Source organism: Lepidothrix coronata, unplaced genomic scaffold, assembly GCF_001604755.1.
Source record: "Lepidothrix coronata isolate B3197 unplaced genomic scaffold, Lepidothrix_coronata-1.0 Scaffold58, whole genome shotgun sequence".
Taxonomy (NCBI): domain Eukaryota; kingdom Metazoa; phylum Chordata; class Aves; order Passeriformes; family Pipridae; genus Lepidothrix; species Lepidothrix coronata.
The window spans coordinates 777,075-798,739 of record NW_016690238.1 but is presented as its reverse complement, the minus strand read 5'-3'; the positions used below and the strand labels follow the sequence as shown (position 1 = coordinate 798,739).

At 47.1% G+C, this 21,665-nt stretch overlaps 1 protein-coding gene across 6 annotated transcripts in view; it reads left to right on the top strand.

Moving 5' to 3' along the window:
• The window catches only part of MYO9A (myosin IXA), a 146,096-nt gene that overhangs the window by 11,119 nt on the left and 113,312 nt on the right, over positions 1 to 21,665 (top strand). For all 6 annotated transcript variants that reach the window (XM_017816970.1, XM_017816973.1, XM_017816975.1 and 3 more), the window contains exon 2: positions 19,842 to 19,936. In XM_017816970.1, coding sequence (XP_017672459.1) covers positions 19,842 to 19,936 — 95 coding nt within the window. The remainder of the gene's footprint in view (positions 1 to 19,841; positions 19,937 to 21,665) is intronic.

The window sequence follows — 21,665 nt, the reverse complement described above, 5'->3', positions numbered from 1 at the left end:
AATAATAATAATAATAATAATAATAATAATAATAATAATAATAATAATGTCAATATCTGCTCTAATAATATATGTAATATAATATTAATTCTATGAATGCACCCACAAATCTGCATTGCAGGTGTCACATAAAAGTAAAAAATAATAAATACGTAATAATAAAAATAATGTCTCCTATAATAATAATAATAAATGTTAATATCTGCTATAATAGTAATAATAATAATAATAATAATAATAATAATAATAATGTATGTAATATGTTATTAATCCTATGAATACACACACAAATCTACATTGCAGGTGTCACATAAAAGTCCAAATATATGTAATATAATAATATATTTGTAATGTAAATTTATATATATACACACACTAATCTGCATTGCAAGTGTCACATGAAAGTCCAAAGTCATACATAAAATAATAATGTCTCCTATAATAATATATGTAATGCAATATTAATGTAATTATATACTCATGCCCAAACAAGTGTGTATTGTAGGTGTCATATAGAAGTCCAAAATAACAGATATATAATAATATTTGCTAAATTAATATATGTAGTGTAATAGTAATATAATATTATATATACCCAGAAAAATCTGCATTGCTGGTGACACATAAAAATCCAAATTAATATGTATTAATATGTGCTATAATGATTTATGTATTAGTAATACATCTATACTCCTATACATACAGAAAAATCTGCATTGCTGGTGTTATAGAAGTTCAAAATTATATATGTATTAATAATGTATATTATAATAGCAATCGTAGCAAGAATAATAATAACACCAAAAAATCTGCATTTCAGGTGTCGTGTAGAATCCCCCAAATAATTAATCAAGTAAAAAGCTTTATTGTACCTTCACTGTCAAGCTCTAACCCACGTAAACCCTTTGTGCTCTGGAAAAGCACAGCTGGGATGGACACCTCAGTTATTTGGGGGAGTGTTTAGCACTGGGAATTTGTGCAATATGTTAATTAGCGCATGTGTTAATGAAGGGTGAGGTGTGTTAATTGTACGTTATGTCAGATAACTGGAGATGCTGCTCCAGTGTTTGGGCACGTCACTGGGAGGTGACATTTGTATTTATGTAATTGATTCATTCAGTTTTAAAGGAATTCCGGTGAATCCCTTGGAACAGCATTTGCTCAGTGCTGGGATGAGGATGATCTGGAATTCCCAGCGGTGCTGGCAGGGGATGTGTTGCTGGGCAGGGATATTTGTGGAGCAAATACAGCACAAGGCTTGTTTCCCCCCTTTTCCTTCCTTTTTTTCCTGCTAATGGAACCATGGAAGGAGCTGCTCCTGCATCCTCTTGACTGCCACTGGATGTTTGCTTTAAATCCGAATATTCTATTGGACAAGTGTTGGATTAGCTTTAAATGGGGAAATAATGGGAAAAAAACTGTGGGGAGAGCACAGACCTTCCGAGTCCTTTGTGACCTGTGAAATCTGTGTAAGAGTTCCCTGTGGTGCTCACCTGCCATTCCAGCTGCCCATGCAAATGGCCAGTCCGGTCTAAATTCACCCAGAATTTACTTTTACTCCCCACTTTTGCATCGTGTGGCTGCTTAAAATGATGGATAACCCAAGTCCTGCTGCTCCGCTTGTGCGGACGAGGATCCACCTTCCTTTCTGCAGTTGCATTTCCCGAACTGCCTCATGTCCGTGGGCACAAAGTCCTTTGCTTCTTGCATGTTCTCGGCCTAACAAGTGGTCATCCAAGAGCTGTTAAGCCTGGATTAATCCTGGGCTTGGGCTGCTCCAGGGGGGATTACAGAGCGTAATCTTGGCATTAACGCCGGGAGATGGGAGCGGAACTTCCCAAAGTGCTCACACAGCACAAGGAAACGGTGCCGGCGCCTTCGGCCTCGCGTGCTGCTTTGGGCTGTGGGGGACACAACGGAGCCTTCTGGAATTACATCCCAGTTGGAATATTTGTAATAACAGAGATGCAGTCTAAATAACGTCCTGCAGAAGGGAATTACGTGGGTAATGAATGGGTGCGACCTGCCTGGTGATGTCCCGGGTTTTTCTTCCTGGCTCGTGCGGCCCTTCCCTCTCTCCAACATCTGGTTTTCATCTGCTCCAGGAAAGCCAAATAATTTCAGTGAAGCTGAGAGAAAACATGCTTTTAAAAAAAAAACCCAACATGTTGGTGTTAGCCTGGGTTTCTGCTGGGGTTAATAATTGGATTTATCGGGTCGTGGACGGAGTGGATGCTCCCTTGGATGGGTGAGTTGGTGCATTGTCTGATGGACAAGGCAGTTATGGCTGAGCGAGGGCTGAGTGACACGTTCTTCCTGCAGTGATAAAGAACGTGAGTTGGGGTTACTCTGAATTTTGGTGCATCCTCTCAGCAGAGCAGTGAGGCACAGGGGGATGGGAACAGCCTTGGTTCAGTGGGACCGGCCGTGCTTCCTTGAGGATCAAGGATGCAGGAATATCTGCGTCTGTTATCCTACAGCAAACACGTGTTTCCTGAACTGCCAACTACTGGATATATTGAAAGCAAATAAATAAGTAATATAAATAGGAACCAGGTTAATTAAAAACCTCGCTGTGTAACATATGAGATGTGCAAACATCAAAGCAATATATATGCAAGATATAGAAATATTAAATAAAAGTACCTTATTCTCTTTATATCTGCCCCTCTAAATCTGAATAAGGTTGTCACTGGGGCTGATTTTAAAGCTCAGCCTAGCGTGGCTCAGCGCCTGCCTAATCACCCCCACATTAGCAGCCCCCCCCTTGACTAAGTTTTTTAATTGCACTTTATTGATCACGGGGCTTTTAAAGATGTCTGTGAGCTCTCAGCGAGGCTCCCGCGGCATCAGCCCCGGCAGCGGGACCTCCAGGAACACTCAGGCTTTTTGCTTTCCATTTAGGCTGCAAAACCCTTGTGGGCCATTAGATGGTCTGCCCTCAGTGGGGTTTTGGTGCTGTGAAAGCTTCATTAAGACACAATTACGAGTAAGCAAAATATTTCTGCTTTTATGTATCAGTTGCGTCTGTTCCGCGGGAGAAATGGAGCTGGGAAGAGCTTTTGGAATAACTAGGACGTCTCACCTCCTGGCTTAAGGCACAAAAGCAAATATTGAAGGAGCCCCACGTTTGTATTTTGATTTAATGGTTGTAATTTTTAAATTGCTTTACAGTTATCACCTCGTAAGATCTTCACCACTAATTTTTCCAAAGAGTTTAATTAAGGTTCGAGCTTTCAACTGGAAATTCAAAAAGAAAAATAGGTTTGGACTTACTGTTAAGTAAAAAGTAGAATAGGTTCGAGTTCTTGCTTTGAGGATTTATTAAGTTTATGCTTTGAAAGAAGCCACTGTGTTTCATGGAACCAAGGAATGGGTTGGCTTGGGAGGATTCCCATTTGTTTGACTTGATTCAACCCACAGTTGATTTTACTCCATCCTCCAATTGCCAGATCCACACTTGAATTTCTTAGGAGCCCCATTCCTCCGGCCCAGGATGCTACTGGGGCAGGGCACTTCCACTGCTCAGAGAGTCTTCAGGAGAAGTTGTGGTGGTTTATTTTTTGCTCCTATTTTCTTCCTTACCATCGAATCAGCTCGGTTTAATTTTGTGCATCTTGCTGGGGCAGTGCCAGGGCTGGGGTAAAGAGGATGAGAAAGGTGAAATTCTGTGAGTCAGGACCTAACTGTGTGGATAATTCCATGGGGATATTTCCCCACCTCTTTCTACCTGTCACCTGAGTTACCTTTGATGTGTTTGTTTTCTAAAGTGGCACTGGAAGAATTGCAAATGCTGTAATATGTTTCTAGGCTGGCTCAGGATCTTGATCCTGTTGGGAATAGGATCCCCCATGTATTTGTGCTGCATCCCAGGGAGCAGCAGAGTATAGGTGGGAACCTCTTAAAATGATGTTGGTCACTTGTTGTCAAACTTTGATTTTGGAGCTCATTAGCACCAATTCCCTCCTTTTTTTCCCCCTCTTTTTTTTTTGTACAGTCCCTGATATTGTGGGATTTTTTTTCCCCTGCCTTCTTTCAATTCCCACCTGGGTTTTAATTCTTACAGTAACTTTAACCTGGTGAGTTTTCAGTAGCTTCCCTGGTCCTGGGTGTCATCCAAGGGGAGCAGGGGCAGTGAAAAGGAGATGAGCGGGGTAAGGCCTCGGGAATTGGATGCCGGAGCCGGGTGACCGAAGCCTTCCTGCTGAAATCTGGCCAGCACGAGGTAGGACAATCGTGCTGCTGTTTTCCTCGGGAGTTATAAACAAGAGGATGAGGCTCAGCAAGAGAAAGAAAGGTTTCTTTCTGTGGTTTCCTTTCTGTCAGTGGTTCGGTTTCCTTTGCCACCCTCCTGAGCTGCAGGCAGAGCTGTCTGGAGGAGAAATGCTGTTTGCACACGAGTTTCATTTTTGAATGGAGTGTTTCACTTGCTGATTAAGGTCAGTGAAGAAATACATTTAATACCTTCACTTTAAAGAGGCAAACAAACCCCTCCTTAGCTCCCACTGATGGGTTTTTTTGGGGGGGTTATAAAGCTGCTGTGAGTGAGGCAGCAGGAGCAGCATCCCCATCTTTCCCACTGGGATAAACAGATGCACTCCAGCAATTCCTGCTACATCCTGCCTGCGTTTTGTAGTGCAAAAAGGAAACAGAATCATAAGAAGGTTTAAATAATAAATTCACATCATCCCAAAGGCAACCAGAGTGGCTGGGCCCCTTCCTTCAACCCCACTTTCAGGGTGATGGGTACTTTATTGTTTAAGGGAGGGATCTTTCAGCCCTATCCCCATAAAATCTTTCCAAATCCCTCCAGGTGATATTTGTGGAGGTATTTAGACTCTACAATGACCACTGGAGCAATGGTGTCCTTGGTGTTCTCAGCAGCCTCAGGTTTGGATGGTGTATGATGAGATTGTTGTCTGACAGCAGGGACTTTATAGCTCCACGTGTGGAATAAAGGCTTTGGAAGTGGTTAATGGGGAAAGTGAGATCTGGATCTCAGACACCTCCCAGTCTGATTCCTCCACACACACATGCTCGATGAGTTGGATTAAAATCATGGAAACCATGATCTCTGTAGCTCTGCCTCGTGAAGGGAGATCCAAGGCATCAAAACTGTGGGTTTGGATGTGAATTTGTCTGTTGTTCTTTATCGAGAACACAAAAATTCCCGGTTGGCTCAGTCGTTGTGCAGTCTCATGGACCCTCAGGAAGCTCTGTGTCAGTCAAGGCTGATGTTTGTCATGGCTGGAGAGCTGGAGTTGTGCCTTTGGGCGTGGTTCTGCCCTCGGTCCTGCAGGCAGGGGTGCTCCAGTGTTCCATCCTCCATCCCGGAGCAAGTGCCGGAGCGCCAGCAGCTCCTTTCCTTGCGAATAATTGCTGGTTCTCAGTTCGTTTCTACAAGCCAAGTGTCATTAGTGCTGACCCCCTCTTCATTCTGATGTGCTGCTGTGTGTCAGGTCACCGCTCGCTTCCCAATAATAGCTGGGAATGTGGTTTTATTTCGGCTATAAATTATGTATCACTGCTCAGCACAGGGAGTGCTTGTTTTTCCCCTTCCTTTTCACGTCCCTGGGCTCCTCTGCTTAAAGATCCTTTTCTCCCGTTGGGTTCAACTGATGAATCTCTTCCTAAATTCAGAAAACACGCTGTGAATTTGTCCTTGAGTTTGTCTCAGCCTGGCAGAGGAGTTGTACTCAAATCCTGGCTGGGTTTTCCAGCTATTCCGGTTGGGCTGGTTAAAGATACTGTTACATTTGGCTACAAAATTTCCCACCTCCCTCTGTGTCCCATGGCAGCTCCTTTGATATCGACAACAGCTTGTGATTATAGTTTATGTGCTGTATATTTAGTTACAGAAGAGTTACCAAAAGGCTTAAACAGGCTGTGGTGATTGTTCAAAGGCTGAATGAAGAAATGCTGGTCTGGATTTTACTGTTGTAAAGCTTTCGGGTTTCTACGAGGGGAGTTGTAAACCCTTTGTTTAATTACTCCATGATGGAAGAGGGAACATGTTGGCTGAGTGTGGTCAGGGTAGAGGGTGATCAGGGAGGGTTTGTCAGGCTGGGTGGGGGTGAGGGAACAGAAAAGCTGGTATAATATACTAGATGTGATTCTGTGAATATCTGTGGAGTGGAAAGCACCGTTTCAGGGAAACAGAGGAGAGGGAATTTAAGGAGAGTGTACTCTCACAAAGCTTTGAAATTAATTGGATAACGAAGCCTGGTTTGCCTTTGCTCAGGCAGGCAATGCCCCTGGGAATTTTCCAAGTGGATCTGCTGCATTTCTCCCCTGTCACTGTGCCGAGTGTCGCAGCAGAAACTCCTGCACAGCTCCCAGTGCAGCCAATGGAGCAGTGCCTGCCAGCTGGGAGCAGCTCCTGGCTCTCCCTCCATCACACCCCTTCTGTGGAGTATCTTGCACTTGAACTGTGTTGCTGCACATACGTTGTCCTGTGTTCTTCGGGAAAGCAGCAAGGTTTGAAACGCTGGTGTTCCCCGAAATATTGTGCACCAAGACTAAAGAGGTGGCAAAGTTAAATGCTGTTAAATCCCTTTGGAGGGTTAATTTGTTCTTAGGTGTCCTCAGTGACAGGGAATCTTCCTTCTGCTTCCCTTCCCTGCTCTCCTCACATCTGGGAGCACCTCAGGGTCAGTGCCGTGAAGTTTGGAAGACATATTGCAGCTGGTGGGGGGAGATCCCAGGAGGAGGTGAGTGGAGCTCAGATCCTGCTCTAAAAATGGGGCCTGCATTCCTTCCTCTGCTTTGCTCCATTTGGGGTCAATCAGTGCCAAGTGGAGGGGTTTGGGCAGGCCCTTTGCTCCTTGAAGCCTTGCAGAGATATGGGATGTGCATGGGACTGCACAAATTAACACTTGAAGTGTTGTTAAAAAATCCTGTGCCTTAATGGAAGATACAACCTCAAACTACATTTCCTAATATCTGCATGGAAACCCCTGGGATTGAACCAAGGGGCTTTCCAGTCCCCGCTTCATGATCTCTCTTGCTTGGCCAAGGTGGATGATGAAGAGCTGCTGCTCATCTTCATGCAGGGAGAAGGAGCAGCGAGGGCTCTGCATCCTTGGAATGCAAACACGTCCGTGCTGGCACACCAACAGATGGCTTGGTTGGACTCCTGCCCTTTCCAAAAAGCTGGAGAAGATGTTCCCAACACACCATCGCAACCACTTGGCGTTTTGCAAAGCCAGCCTGGGAAAAGGTGGATGACAGAAAAATCCCTGTGTTGGCTTTGACAGTGTTTTCTGCGGCGTGGAAACTTGGAATATAAAATCTCCCCACGTTTCCCTTCATTTCATTAATTCAGGGCTTTCTTTCTCTGCTGGATTTTCTTGCCTTTAGGAACCCAAAGCTGTTCTCAGAAATCCCGGCCTTGGCAGTAGAGAAGAACATTGCACAAAGCTAAAAGAGGTGGTTTTGGCAGGGTGGCCCTGGAAGTGAAAGCTCCTTCCCTGCCTGGAGCCCTCTCTCCTGACAGGCGGAATTCCAGGGCTGTGCCCGTCTCGTGCCGCGGGGCATCGGCTGTTCCCGCTGCAGCTGCTCCTTTCTCTGGTGTCAGACTTACCCCCAGCTGAGTAACCTGTGCCAGTTTAGAGTTTAGTCTCCATCATGACCCCAAGGAAACCCACACTGAATCCCTCTGGGAAGGTGACAGGTGGGACCTGTGGGATTGTCCTCTTTTACTGAAAATAGACTTTAATCACTTGCATCCTCTCCTAAGAGAAACACCTGATAGGAAAATGTTGATTTTTGAGACTTTTTGCTCCCTAAAAATAACAGTGTCAGCTGTTCTTTTTCCTGGCACTTATCAAATATTCTGGGCCCTGATAAGAGAATTAAGTTTTTTCAATGAGATTTATTATGATCCAATGAGATAATAATTTTTTCAGTGCTCCACATTGGTCTGGCTCCTGCAGGTGTTGTGGAAAGTCAGTCTTGTGAGGGGCAGCTGAGGGAGCTGGGGGTGCCCAGCCTGGAGAAAAGGAGGCTCAGGGGGGACCTTCTTGCTCTCTGCAACTCCTTGACAGGAGGGGGAGCCGGGGGAGAGGGTTGGGCTCTGCTCCCAGGGAACAGGGGATGAGAGGAAACAGCCTCAGGCTGTGCCAGGGGAGGTTCAGGCTGGACATCAGGAGGAATTTCTTCATGGGAAGGGCTGTCAGGCATTGGAAGGGGCTGCCCAGGGAGGTGGTGGAGTCCCCACCCCTGGAGGTGTCCAAGGAATGACTGGATGTGGCACTGAGTGCTCTGGCTGGGGGACGAGGGGGGGATTGGGCACAGGGTGGACTCAGTGACCTTGGAGGGTTTTTCCCACCTCAATGATCCTGTGATTCTGTGATCCCAATACTTCCTAATAAGCATTTTTAAGCGTGGAAATAGGGGGAAAAGGTATTTTTAGGGATCCTTTGGACATCCAAAGCTGCCTATGGCTACTGGAATGTTGCACTGCTGGAAAACATGAGCCCGACAGCGCTGCCGTGGTGTGAGTGAGTCCTCTGAACTGTGGATGAGGCACAGAAACTTGATGCTGCTGCTCAATAGCGCTTGAAATTCTGGAATTGCGTCAAGAAGAGTTGCAGATTATTTATATAATCCCCCAGAAAAGCAGGGAAGGGCTGGAGACGTGTGTATTCCCGTTTAACCTCGTCCTCCTTCGTGCCATATTTTACGTGGCAGAAAACAAACGTGGGTCTGATTGTGTTGATTTAGGGGCAGAGCTCCGATTTTATTGGGTTTTATTTTTTTGGAGGGGAGGGCGGCTGGGTGTTGTTTTTTGGCCGTAAGCAGCAGAAAGTGGCTGAGGTCTGAGAGGAAGGAGAGCAGGGCAGGAGCCAAGGCGGGGCTCGGGTTTCAGTGGTATGTTTTGGTTGCTGCTAACGTGTTTTTGTTTTTCTTCATTACACATATTTCTCCTGGGAAAAGCAGGAAAAACTCTGTGTGTCAAATATACATCAGGGCTCCGAGCCTCTGCTAAGAGGTTCCAGATGGGGAGGCGTTACAGGAGGGACACTTTCTCCTGCCTTTCGGTTTGTGGCATTAATTTTGGTGACAAACTGCAGGAAAACTTGGATCAAGACCAGAGCAAGCAGTGAATGCTTCTTTCTTTTTTTTTTTTTTTTTATGAGCATTTTTTGGGCTATCCAAGAATGCAGTAGGAAGTTGAAACTTCTTTTCCAAACATTTATTGCCCCACGTCGAATCATTATATTAAAAAAAAAAAGGAAAAAAAACCTACAGTTTTGAAGGGACCTTGAGAGGCCTCCTCTGGGGGCTGGAGAGTGGCCAAGCCCAGATCCCTCTCCCTGGATTAGAGGGTGATGGTTGGTGAGAAGGGGGTGGAAGCTGGTGAAGATGCCTGTCAAGGGAGTCTCTTGCCAACGAGCGATGTTTCACTTCTATCTGGGCAGGGCCTCCTGGTTCAGGTGGTGAGGTGATGATGTGTTGGAGATGCTCCTCTTCCACAAGAGCTCCCCAGGCTTTGATGGGGGCTCAGTTGGTCAGAGTGTGGTGCTGATAACACCCAGGTTGAGGGTTTGATCCCTGTATGGGCCGTTCACTATGAGCCAGACTCGATGATCCTTGTGGGTCCCTTCCAGCTCAGAATGTTCTGGGATTCTGGGTTGTTTCCCATCTGCCCTCAGGCTGAGGGTCCACAGCTCCACCCCCTGAAGCAGCAGTGTGGCAGCAAGAGCTGCAGCTCAAGTGATGCCAACCTGTGATCACCAGCTCTAAAATCAGGGAGTCACAGCTCCAGCAGGAGCCTCCGAGTGCCACGAGAGCTGTCAGGGAGCAACAGCGGCGATAAGAGCTTGTTCTCCTAAGAGAATGTCACTTCCTGCAGGGATGGTTTTGTGTAAGGAAGTTATGTCTTCAGCAGTAGTGCTGGTTAGTGTGTTGTGTCATTGGGAACATCAGTGTTCCCAAGGCAATGTGCTCCTGGCCAAAAAGCCCCCAGTCCGTGTTCCTCTGGGGAGGATGTGAAGCCCTGGTTGAGGAGTGACTGTACAGCTTCCATGCTGGATGAGCTAAAATCAAAGGGAGATGCTCTGAAGACAGGAATTTACCCCCATGTTCTGCAGAGCACTGAAACACGTGGATGTTTGTCTGGTTTTGGAAATGGAAAAGTCGTGTTTTCTTTACCAGGGGCTTCAGGGCAGGTGAGACAGACGAGTGGTCAACAACTTTGGAGACTGTGAGGAGAAAAAAAAGGCAAATGTGGTGCTGCAGATGTTGTCATCTCTCAAAGAATGTATTATCATGGAATTCCAGACTGCTTTGGTTGGAAGAGACTTTAGAGCTCATTCAAGTTCCATCCTCTGCCATGGGCAGGGACACCTTCCACTATCCCTGTTTGCTCCAAGCCCCATCCAGCCTGGCCTTGGACACTTGCAGGGATGGGGCAGCCACAGCTTCTCTGGACAACCTGGGCCACAGCCTCACCACCCTTACAGGGAAGAATTCCTTCCCAACATCCCATCTAACCCTGCCCTCCAACAGTGGGAAACCATTCCCCCTTGGCCTGTCCCTCCAGGTCCTTGTCCCAAGCCCCTCTCCAGCTCTCTTGGAGCCCCTTTAGGCACTGGAAGGGGCTCTCAGGTCTCCCTGGAGCCTTCTCTTCTCCAGCTGAGCTCTGCCAGCTCTCCCACCCCCCTCTCCAGAGCGGAGGGGCTCCAGCCCTCAGAACATCGGGGCCATTTAAAGCAATTTCAACAAAGTTTGAGTGACTCTCTGTGCTGAATCCAGCTCTGCATAAGGACATTATGGAAGGTGAGGAACTCATGGCATGACTTGCTGTAGCAATACACAGTCTGACATGACGTAGGTTATAACCTGTTTGGCCATCTCTTGAAATGTGTCTATTAATGGGTTTTGATCTGTTGGTGCTTTGTTCCTGCTGCAGTGCTTGTTCATGGTACTTGTATTGCCTATTGGGGGAGTGGAAATTCTCCTGCTTAAGCCATGACCTGTTTCCAAGCCATTTGATTGCTCTGGGATTGTATCTCTGTCATACAAAAAAATCCCTTGAAGCACCAACTAAGGAGATTTTGCTCCATCCCGTGACCTGTTGGACACTTGCTGTCTGTGCCTGATGGAGCGAAGTTTGTTCTTTGGCTGCAGACTGTAGCTGTTGGGAGGTGGAGTGGTCACTGCAGTAACACTGAGCTTCCCACCTTCATCCTGGGATACTCCTCTAAATCCCAAGCTCAAGCCAGGATGAAGATTTTTTCCACCCAACCGCTGTGTGCGAGTTCGCTGGAAAACACGAGCGTTTGGCTGCTCTTCCCGGGGCCGTCCACCCCGTGCACAAAAACATTAACGATGAGCAGAGGAGCAGGAATGTCAGCCAGACCCGACGGATTTGGCAGCCCCTGCCTCCAGGATCCATCCATGCCGGTGTTGGATCATAACCATCTGCCAGCTCAGCCAGGCTTTTCTTCCCATCACGGCCCTTACGTAGGAAAACTGTCCCTGTTTGGGAAGAGGACTTAGGTCAGAGGCCTTGGCTTGGTTTTGGGGTTTTATTTTCTTGAATTGTGGTTTCGTGGCAATTCCTTTTTTTTCTTTTTTTCCCAAAGCAACACTTAAAAGGAAGAAGCTGCAATGGTTTGATCCTGTGCTTAAATATGGGAAAAGGGGGGGAATATTCTGCCAACATTGAAGCATTTGCCAGGAATGCAGACACCAAATCCTGATTCTTACATAGTTGATAGAGCAGAGCTTTAAATCTCCCAAACAGGGGGTGTTGTAGTGACGTTTGTAAAACTTTATCTCAGGTATCTCACCCCAGAATGTTGCTCTGGAGATTTCCATTACACTGGCACTTCTTGTAGTCAACTAAACTGGCCTCGAAACTTTGTCCAAGTGCTGCTCTCCCATGAAAAGTCTTTCTCTTCCATATTTGTATTGGGAGTAGGAACTCTACATGCACAAACAGTCATAACTGAGCCTTAATTTGAAGCCTAATTGCTGCAAAAAATTGTTGGTTAATTGTGTCAGGCACTGAGCTCTGTGTGAGCAGTGACAGGACCTGAGGGAGCGGCTGGAGCTGGGTCGGGGCGTTTGGGGTGGATCTCAGGAAAAGGTTCTTCCCCCAGAGGATGGTTGGCACTGAACAGGCTCCCCAGGGCAGTGGGCATGGCCTCAAGGCTGCCAGAGCTCAGGGAGTGTTTGGACAACACTCTCAGGCACTGGGTGGGATTGTTGGGGTGTCTGTGCAGGGCCAGGAGCTGGACTCGAGCCTTATGGATCCCTTCCAGCTCAGGATATTCCATGATTCTGTGATGGTGACTTGGTTCTGCAGAGGGTGGATATGCTGCCCTTGGATAGTCTGTTTTCATCCCAGGTAGGGTCAGTGCAAGTGTTTTCCAGTGACAGGACAGTTTCAGTTGGCATAAACTGTCTGCAAGGAGAAAAAAAAAGTTAAAAGCGCTGTTTCCTCCTGTGCATCATGGGAGTCGTGTTTTATCCATCAGTTTAATTACAAGAGGGTTTGGCTGTTCATGGGTAGAACTCACTTGGCTGTTGTTCAGTGACTGTAACTACGGAATGAGGGATTTGCTGTGCTTTTATTGGGAGAATCCCACCAAGTTCAGTTCTGTGTAGCGGTGGCTGCGCCGTCATTGACTGAGAGTGTCAGTGGTGGGGTGCAGAGTGTTTTAGCCTTCCTAAATGGAACAAATGGGAGGTTGGATTGGAGCAGGGAGGCACCTTAGATATGGTTTTGGCCCTTCAGGGAATCTTTGGAAGCCTGTCCATATGGATCTGTTCTCCATGTGCTCCACACGGGCAGGGGGTGAGGAGAGGTCTCATCAGCACTTCCCAGGTGCCTTTATCCTCTGGCCTTTCCCCATCTGAAGTGTTTGTAGGTCATGTAGAAAGGTTCTTTAGTGAGGAATGAAGAGCAGGGAGAGGACAGAGGTGTGTCTTTTGGTTGCTGCACCAAAAGCTTGAAAAATGGCATTGCTGATTTTTGAGAAGCTCATAAGCCAAATTTCAGGGAGGCACCACAGAAAGCAAAAGCACCAAAGGGATGTTCTGACTGGTGTAGGGTTGGATTCTCTTCTAGGCAGTGTGTGGAGATGTGACTCCCATGTCCCTGCTCTGTCTGCACCAGAGTAGTGAGGAGATTCCTAAAAACATGAAAACTGAAGGATAATTGAGGTGGGCAGGGGCCTCCAGAGGACATTGGTCCATCTGTGCTCAAAGCAGGTCAGGTGGGCTCAGAGCAGGAGCTGTTTCTTGACTCGATGGGGAGTTGGGATTCCCCCCATGGATCAAATCCACAGTTTGAAGAGCTGCCTGTGCAGGGCTTGTGGAGGTTTGAGGGCTTCTAAGTTCTGCCAAGGCTTGTGTTGCAAGGCAGGAACCTATAGGTCTATTATTGTTTTGTTATTATCACCATCATCTCATTTCTTGTGGAACAGCAGCAGCTGGAACTTTGCAAATTCTTTTAAAAATACTGAGTTCATTTATTTCCCACAACCTTCCATGTGCTGTAGTTGTTGCCGTAGTTGTTGCCAACCAGCAGATTCCATGGGGGTTATCAACTAAATTAGGGGGGTGCACTGAGGAGGAATACCTTAAAATGTGGATATAAACCCTGATACATGTGAGGGACAGGGAGATTTTAGATCTATATGTGCACTTGTAGGTTTTTTTTCAAACTCCTGCCTGCCCCTCACAGACTTCTCATGGCCACAGCCAAGTGTTCTCTAAAATGTTGGTGACATTATTAATTTTTAAACAACAACAACAACAACAAAAGTATTTTGTCATTATAGACCTTGAGTTGAAGCTGGTTTGTCAGCCTTTGTGGTTCAAGGGTCCAGAGGAGGACATGGAGCTGCTCCGAGCTCTGGAGCCCCTCTGCTCTGGAGCCAGGCTGGGAGAGCTGAGTGTGTTCAGCTGGAGAAGAGAAGCTCCAGGGTCCCTTCCAGTGCCTGAAGGGGCTCCAAGAGAGCTGGAGAGGGACTTAGGAGAAGGGCCTGGAGAGACAGGCCAAGGGGGAATGGCTTCCCACTGTTGGAAGGCAGGGTTAGATGGGATATTGTGGAGGAATTGTTGTTTGTGAGGGTGGTGAGGCCCTGGCACAGGTTGCCCAGAGAAGCTGTGGCTGCCCCATCCCTGGAAGTGTCCAAGGCCAGGCTGGATGGGGCTTGGAGCAACCTGGGATAGTGGAAGGTGTCCCTGCCCACAGCAAGGGGGGAACTGGTTGAGCTTTAAGGTCCCTTCCAGCTCAAACTGTGCTGTGGTTCTGTGATTCTGTGAGATGGAAAATTGCTGTTTGCTCTGCGATTGTGCTGCAGTGGGTGGGGGAGAAAATAACCCTGTGACAGAAATGCTGAGAGGGTTTGAAAGGTCAGCGTGTGGCAGTTTCAGGGCTCTGGTCACTTGTCGAGGGGGAGGGCTCTGCTCAGGCGTCGCAGCACAAACACTATAAATAATTTGTGGTTTGTGCTTTTGCCCACAAAAGCAGCGCTGGGTCCCTGGGCCAGCGTGGGACACGAAGCCACAGCCGAGAGAGCTCCACACCGAGGTGTCGGCGCTTGGGCTCCTGTTCGATGGCTCTAAATTACGTTTTCAGTGCTGCCGTTGGGCCGTGTCGAACCACGGCCTGAAGGATTCCCATCAAAGCTCTTTGCCTTTGCAGGAATTCGAGTTGTCACTCGTACTTTTCCGATTTGGTGCTTCTTTAGGCGTCGTGGTCTCTGCTGGAGAGAGGCGGCTCCTCATGGGAACAGGAAGTTGGGAGATGCGTCAAAGCGGTGTCGTTTTACCAGAGCAGTTTGGGCTGGGAGGGTTTATCAGGCACTGAGCTGAAGATTTAAAAGCACTTCCCGGGGCAGGAGCAATAATTGCAAGGGATTTACTGAGGCTCTGACTCAAGGAGTCTACGTGCAGTTTGTGTCCTGGCCATAATTCAGTGTATTTCTGTTAAAAAGCAATAGAACAGGGCAAGGAGAGTGCTGGGAGCTTGGCTGCAGGTGGAATGAAAACGATCTTTATCATCCAGGTGTTTGTGTTTCAGGATGCAGGAAGGAATTTGGGGTTACAGAGAATAACTTGTGAATGCCCCAGACACATAAAAAGAGACCTTAAAATTCAGAAATTCCAGTATGGTCTTTTTTTAACCTGTGTGGTTTTGTCTTTTGCAATGAAGGGCTCTATAAATTAGCATGTTTTTCAAGAATAATGTTCAGAACATTGGGATAAACAGCCCTCAGATATGGAAAGAAATAACAGGGAGTGTTTGAAACTACTGCTGTTTGTGGACACACACACTGGGTTTCTCCAACAGGAGCTGTAGGTGAAGCATGGGATGCACATCTGATGTGCATCATGGAGTCAGGGAATCATTAGGGATGGAGAAGACCTTTAAGATCATCATCAACCACCATGTTCACCACTAAGCCATGGCCTCAAGTGCCACGCCCACTTGTTTTTTGAATGCTTCCAGGGATGGGAACTCCACAGCTTCCCTGGGTAGGCCCTTCCAACGCCTGACCACCCTTTCCATGAAAAAATTTTTCCTAATATCCTAAACCTCCCCTGGCTCAACTTGAGGCCATTTCCTCTCATCCTGTCCCTTGTTCCCTGGGAGCAGAGCCTGACTCCCACCCGACTCCACCCTCCTGTCAGGGAGTTGCAGAGAGCAAGAAGGTCCCCCCTGAGCCTCCTTTTCTCCAGGCTGAGCCGCCCCAGCTCCCTCAGGAGTTCTCCAGCCCCTCCTGTATTTTGATGGTCAGTAGATTTTCCCTGAGCTCTTCCCAACTTGCTCATGCAGTTACAAGTCATTCATACTTTATGAATGCATTTGATTCATGAATTCCAAAATTCACAGTGAACCAGGGAATCCGAGTCTTCCAACACTCTCTTGTCTGACATTAACCTATTTCTTATCCCTGGCATTAATGAGCATGAGGGAATCTCGCTCCCAGTCCCTTCAGTGCCCCACCATGGAATATAACTATTAATGTAACTATTCCACGATGGCATAGTTGAGATTTAAGGAGCTGACTTGCTTTTCTGCTGGGATGTTCATGGTATGGCTTTCTAAAAAATTCCTTTTCTATTCCAAGACGGTGGGGAACCATTTAAAACCTCTTGGCCATTAATATATTTCTAAACAACAAAGACATGATGATGTATTTATTTTTCCCCCTAAGGGTGAGGGCTGGAGGCTCCTCTGAGGGCTGGGGACCTTAAATGTGCTGATAGAGGTCTGGATTTCCACTAGTCCTTTCACACTGTTATTCCATAGGGGAATGCAGCTTTTATTCCATAGGGCCATGGAGTTGGTTTTCTATAGGAGAATATTGCTGTTATTCTATGAAGAGTAACATTGTTTGGATTATGTGTAGAACAGAAGAATAACACCAGTTAGAGGTGCAAGAGCAGGTCCCACCCTTATCCTGCCTTCCCAGCAGCCATTTTGGGAATGTCAAATGGCATCTCTGGGACTTCTGCTGAAGAATTTACTCATAAATCAAGTGCTCCTGTCCCTGAGGAACCTGGATTCCCACCTGCTCTGCCCCCACCCCAATATTCAGCCCCACTTTTCGTTTGGAAAAGGAGCAGGAAAACACACTGGTGGTTTGTATTGCCATGGGGCTCTATAAAAACGGGGTGATGTGTGCTCAGGAGGTTCAATTCAGGAGGAATTTCTTCCTGGAAAGGGCTGTCAGGCTTTGGAAGGGGCTGCCCAGGGAGGTGGTGGAGTCCCGATCCCTGGAGGTGCCCAAGGAATGACTGGACATGGCACTGAGTGCTCTGGGCTGGGGGACAAGGTGGGGATGGGGCACAGGGTGGACTGCATGGTCTTGGAGGTCTTTTCCAACCTCAGTGATCCTGGGAATCTGTGATCTTATTGCCATGCAAAAACAAGTCACCGCGGTGTTTTCCTGGATGCAGGGGTTTGGAAAATAACCTTATTTCAGGAAAGCCATTAAAATAATCCTTATTCTGGCTGTGGGCTGCTGTTAATCCAGATTGCATCAATATTCAGTGCAGAATGAAGAGACCAGGAGCCTCTGGGATCAGACAAGGAGAAACTTGGAGCATTTAGCCAGGAAACTGTTAATTCCTTTTTTCCCTGCCATCCATGACAAGCATCTCCTCGTGCTGTAGGAATGGAGCTGGTGCACCTCTGCCTTCTCCAAGCTGTTGGATCCCAGCACTGCATCCAGAGGGATGCTGGGCTCCTACAGAGGAACGTATTGAGTTTTGTTTCCCGTGCAATGTTGAGCCCTGGCCAGGAAAAGCTTCGGTCTCCCCAAGAATCCTTGGAATGCTGTCACGGAGTTGTGTCCGTTGAGCTGCTCAGCAGCTTCGAATCAATGACTCAGGAAAGGGCAATAGTATGAACAGAAGGGAATTTGTTTGAGACAAGTTTTAACTCATTTAGAACTTTTTGGAGGCTGAACTATTCCATTCTGCCCCCCTGCAGAGGAACGTGGTGTCCTGGTCGGGTCTATGGAGATTAGACATGGATAAACTGAATTAACGGCCCTTTTTTTATAGCCCAACAGTCCTGCTGAGGAAACCCAGTGAGGAAACCAACCAAAAATGTCTTAAGTTGTCTCAAATCAAACCCCAGGCCTTTCTTCAGCTCCTCGTTGGCCCATTCCCAGCATGCTGGGGCCGAGGAGTCACCCGGAGTCTGAAGGAAAAGGCCTGAAAGGGGGATATTATGGGCCATGATTTCTGTAGGCATTTGGGTTATAAAACATCATGTGGTCTGATGTGTTAATCCTGAAAAAAGCTCCTAAAAAAAAAAAGAGGAATCTTGCTGTTCCCCACTCCTGTATTTCTCCTCCTTGCTACAGAATAAAAAAGATTTATTCCTGGGCAAGGCTCTTCCCAAAGAAATCCTAATAAATAGCCCTTGTTTCTCTCCATGAGCGATTACTTAAGGTACAAGCACAGGGAGTCGAACTAGAAAATCCTTTTAATGTTGTTCTTTGCTTAAATCCTTTATTAAATTAGATGGAAATTTCTTAAATGATATAAAATAGTGCTGCCTCCTGTTTAGGCTGTTCAGGTTCATCTTGCTGCTGGCTCGAGTGAGCAATGTTAATTAGGTGAGCAGCGTTAATTAAGTGTATAGAAAATTTATCTCCTTGCCTTAAGATGCTGTCTTAGATTAGGGACGATCCTATTGCAGGGAAATGCTCATAATTTAATATCATTTAAAACTAATATCGAAGTACCAGGTGCTGCTCTTGCGTGTTTTCAGTCTCAACGTATTCTGCTTGTAAGCTTCTTGCTGTGTCTCTGCTTGCTGAAGTACCTGGGGGACAGGTAAATCCTTTGGAAATCTGAAATGGGTCCCATCTTTTAATACCAAAATGCCTGTTTTGGGCAGAGGGTGCCTGGATTTTCAGGGAGAATTTTGGGGGTTTCAGTGGAGCTGTGGGTGTCCTGGGTGGATGGGGAGGGGAGGGACACTGCAAATGGGGAGGATTTTGAGGGGAGACAAGGAGGAAAAAAGTGGGGGCAGCCTGAAAAGATGTGAATCCTCTGCAGGGCAGCGTTCCTGAGCTGCGGCTCTGGAATCACCTCCGGAGCTCTGGAATCGTCTCTCCAGCAGAATCTGCTCGCTCGGCAGGTTTCGGCCATCCCAGAACTTGTTTGAGGCAACTAAAGAGAATTCATATGCAACAGCTTGAGTTTAAACAAATCCCTGGATTCAAATGGGGGGGGGGAATCACCTCGTTATTCCGTCGGTGCTTAAATCATTAAATCCAAGCAGACTGTGGAATGAACCGGCCTGGGAAGAGCCCTGGATCCTGCAGGGACCGGAGGTGTCCGGTGCCCTTCCGCCAAGGTCTCGTCTCGTTTGGCCTTTATATTCTGCTTTTGGTTGTGGAGTTAAATCTGCAAAGGTCATTTGAAAAGCTTCAGATTATAGATGTAAAGCCCTTTTAATCTTTTCTAATAAATAGCTGAGTAGGGACTAAATCTACTGGGAGCTGGGCTCTGATGTTAAGCCCCAGCACAAAATGTCTATACATGAGCAACACTTGCAAATTATCTTAAAATTATAATTATCTGAAGTAAATTCGGCATAGAAGAAGAGGTGAGTGAGGATGAAAACTGGTTTAATAAATGAAGCATTAATTAGACCTGGTGCCTTGACAGATCCTGTCACTGTGGTCCGGATGATTATTAAAGTGATTTAGGCACAACTGAAAACAGCAGTTTCAGTTCAGAGATTTCTCCTAAATGGCAAGGAATGACTCTGTGCAGTTGGTGCCTCACAAGGTTGGAATAAAACCTTTGCATAATAGACTTAAAAGCATTTAGATTTTGGGAAAGCAAGAGCAGCAAATGGAAACGAGGGTGTCTGAGATGCTGAAATACCCCGAGTTGTGCTGGGGCTGTCTCTGACATTGTCTAACATCTGAGTGGCCTTCAAAGCATTTTTTTCCCCCTAATTCCATATATAATTAAAAAGCAGCTTCCTTCAGCTCATTAAAATGTAGAGTCCTGTTGGAGCAGTGCAGGTTTATATTTATTTACATGAATAAAGCACAGCTTTAATACAGCCTGGAATAACTTCCAGTATTAAATCTCTGTTGTGCAGCCCATGCTTGATTTTTAACCAGTGTTTAGCTGCTCTTCATGAATACAAAACTGCAAAGGAATATGGTCCCCAGGAGCTCGTGGGATTATTTTGTGAACCATTCAGCAAACTTTCTCCAACTCCTTTCCATTCATTCTAAATGATAGGAGCATCCCCTGAGTAGGTTGTTAGTGAGATCCATGGGAATAAGGCAAGGTGGTGGCTTTCCCAGCATAATGATGGCATCTCCTTCTTTCCACAGGCTTTTGGAAATGCAAAAACAGCCCATAACAACAACTCCAGTCGCTTTGGGAAGTTCATCCAAGTGAATTATCAGGAGACGGGCACCGTGCGAGGGTAAGTGGAGTCGGGTGAGGTGCTGGATGTGCTCGAACCCAAACCAGCTCTAACAGGGGTACACGGAAAAGAGGTTCACTTTTTTGGCCAGTGTTTCCCAAAGTGGAGACAGGCAAAGGCAAATACCTGGGTTTGAGCATATCCAAATCCACTGCTGTGGAGATGGCGGCGTATCCGAGCTGAGGTGAGAACACACCTGAGCTGGTTCTGAGCCATTGGAGCTCTGCTTAATCATGGGCTCAAATTTATAATGAAGCTGAAAGGCAAGTTTTCCTCTTCAGACAAGAGTTAAGGCAGGGAAGGGGAATGTTTTAGCTGGGATGGGTTGGGGCTGGAGCACAGATGGGCGGTAGAGGTGGAGTGACCGGCCTGGCTCAAGCTCAGGAGGAGAAAGCCAAGGGGAGGGTTTCATCTCTGGCTGTGTGATGGTGGCACAGGGGTGATGGACCAAACTCTTCTTGTCACTGCCTAAATCCCCACACTCTTCTGGCTCGAACCTGATGTCTCTCTTTAACCCAGCCCTTGACCAGTGAGGGCCTCTTTTATTCTCCCAGGCCGTTGCAAGGAGACACTTGTCTCCAGTGTCGTTCTCCTCAGGTTATTTCAGCAGCTGACAGGTGAGAGCAGCCCTGGGGAGAAGGATTTGGGGTGGTGCTGGATGGGAAGCTCCACATACCTTGGAAGCCCAGAACCTCCCCATGCCCTGGGCTGGTCCCACAGTGTGGGCAGGAGGGGAGGGAGGATTCTGCTCCTCTGCCCCACTCAGGTGAGACCCCCCCAGCAGAGCTGCCTCCAGCTCTGGGGTCCAACAGCACAAGAAGGAGGTGGAGCTGCTGGAGCGAGTCCAGAGGAGGCCATGGAGCTGCTCCAAGGGCTGGAGCCCCTCTGCTTGGAGCCAGGCTGGGAGAGCTGGGGGTGTTCAGCTGGAGAAGAGAAGGCTCCAGGGAGACCTTAGAGCCCCTTCCAGTGCCTAAAGGGCTCCAGGAGAGCTGGGGAGGGACTTGGGAGAAGGGCCTGGAGGGACAGGCCAAGGGGGAATGGCTTCCCACGGTTGGAGGGCAGGGTTAGATGGGATAGTGGGAAGGAATTGTTGGATGTGAGGGTGGTGAGGCCCTGACCCAGGTTGTCCAGAGAAGCTGTGGCTGCCCCCCCCCCCATAGCAGGGGGTGGAACCCCCTAAACCTGACTTTGGCTTTAGCCCATAACACAGGTCATCACCAAGGGACTGGAGCTGGCTTTGTTAACTCTGCTTTTTGTCCAGGTTAATTAATGCAGTTGGAGAAATGCAGAGTAGAAGCAACATTCCAGGGGCTGTGTAATTCCTGCAGCTGGCTCAGAGATCTCTTGCTGGGACTTTGTTGGTATTTGAGAGAATTGCTGTTCGGTTTTTTTGTTATTTTCCAGCAGAACAGCAGCACACCGAGAGCTGCCATTAATTTTGCAGTGAGCTCGGGTTCTCCGTGTCCCTTCCTGCTGCTTTTGCATCCTACGTCAAATCTGATGTTCTTTTTTTTTTTTCCCCTCTTCTTTAATTCTGCTGCACAGTTCTTTTAAAACCTCATTTTTTAATACCTCCTGGAGCACAGGGGAACAGGAATCCAACAAATGCCTTAACTCTGTGTTATCCTGGCACGATGTGGCAGCGCTGTGGTTGTGGCCTCTATTTATATTTGGCAGAAAGGTGCCTGTAATGTTATATTGATACATTCTAGTTCATAAAATAAGGGAA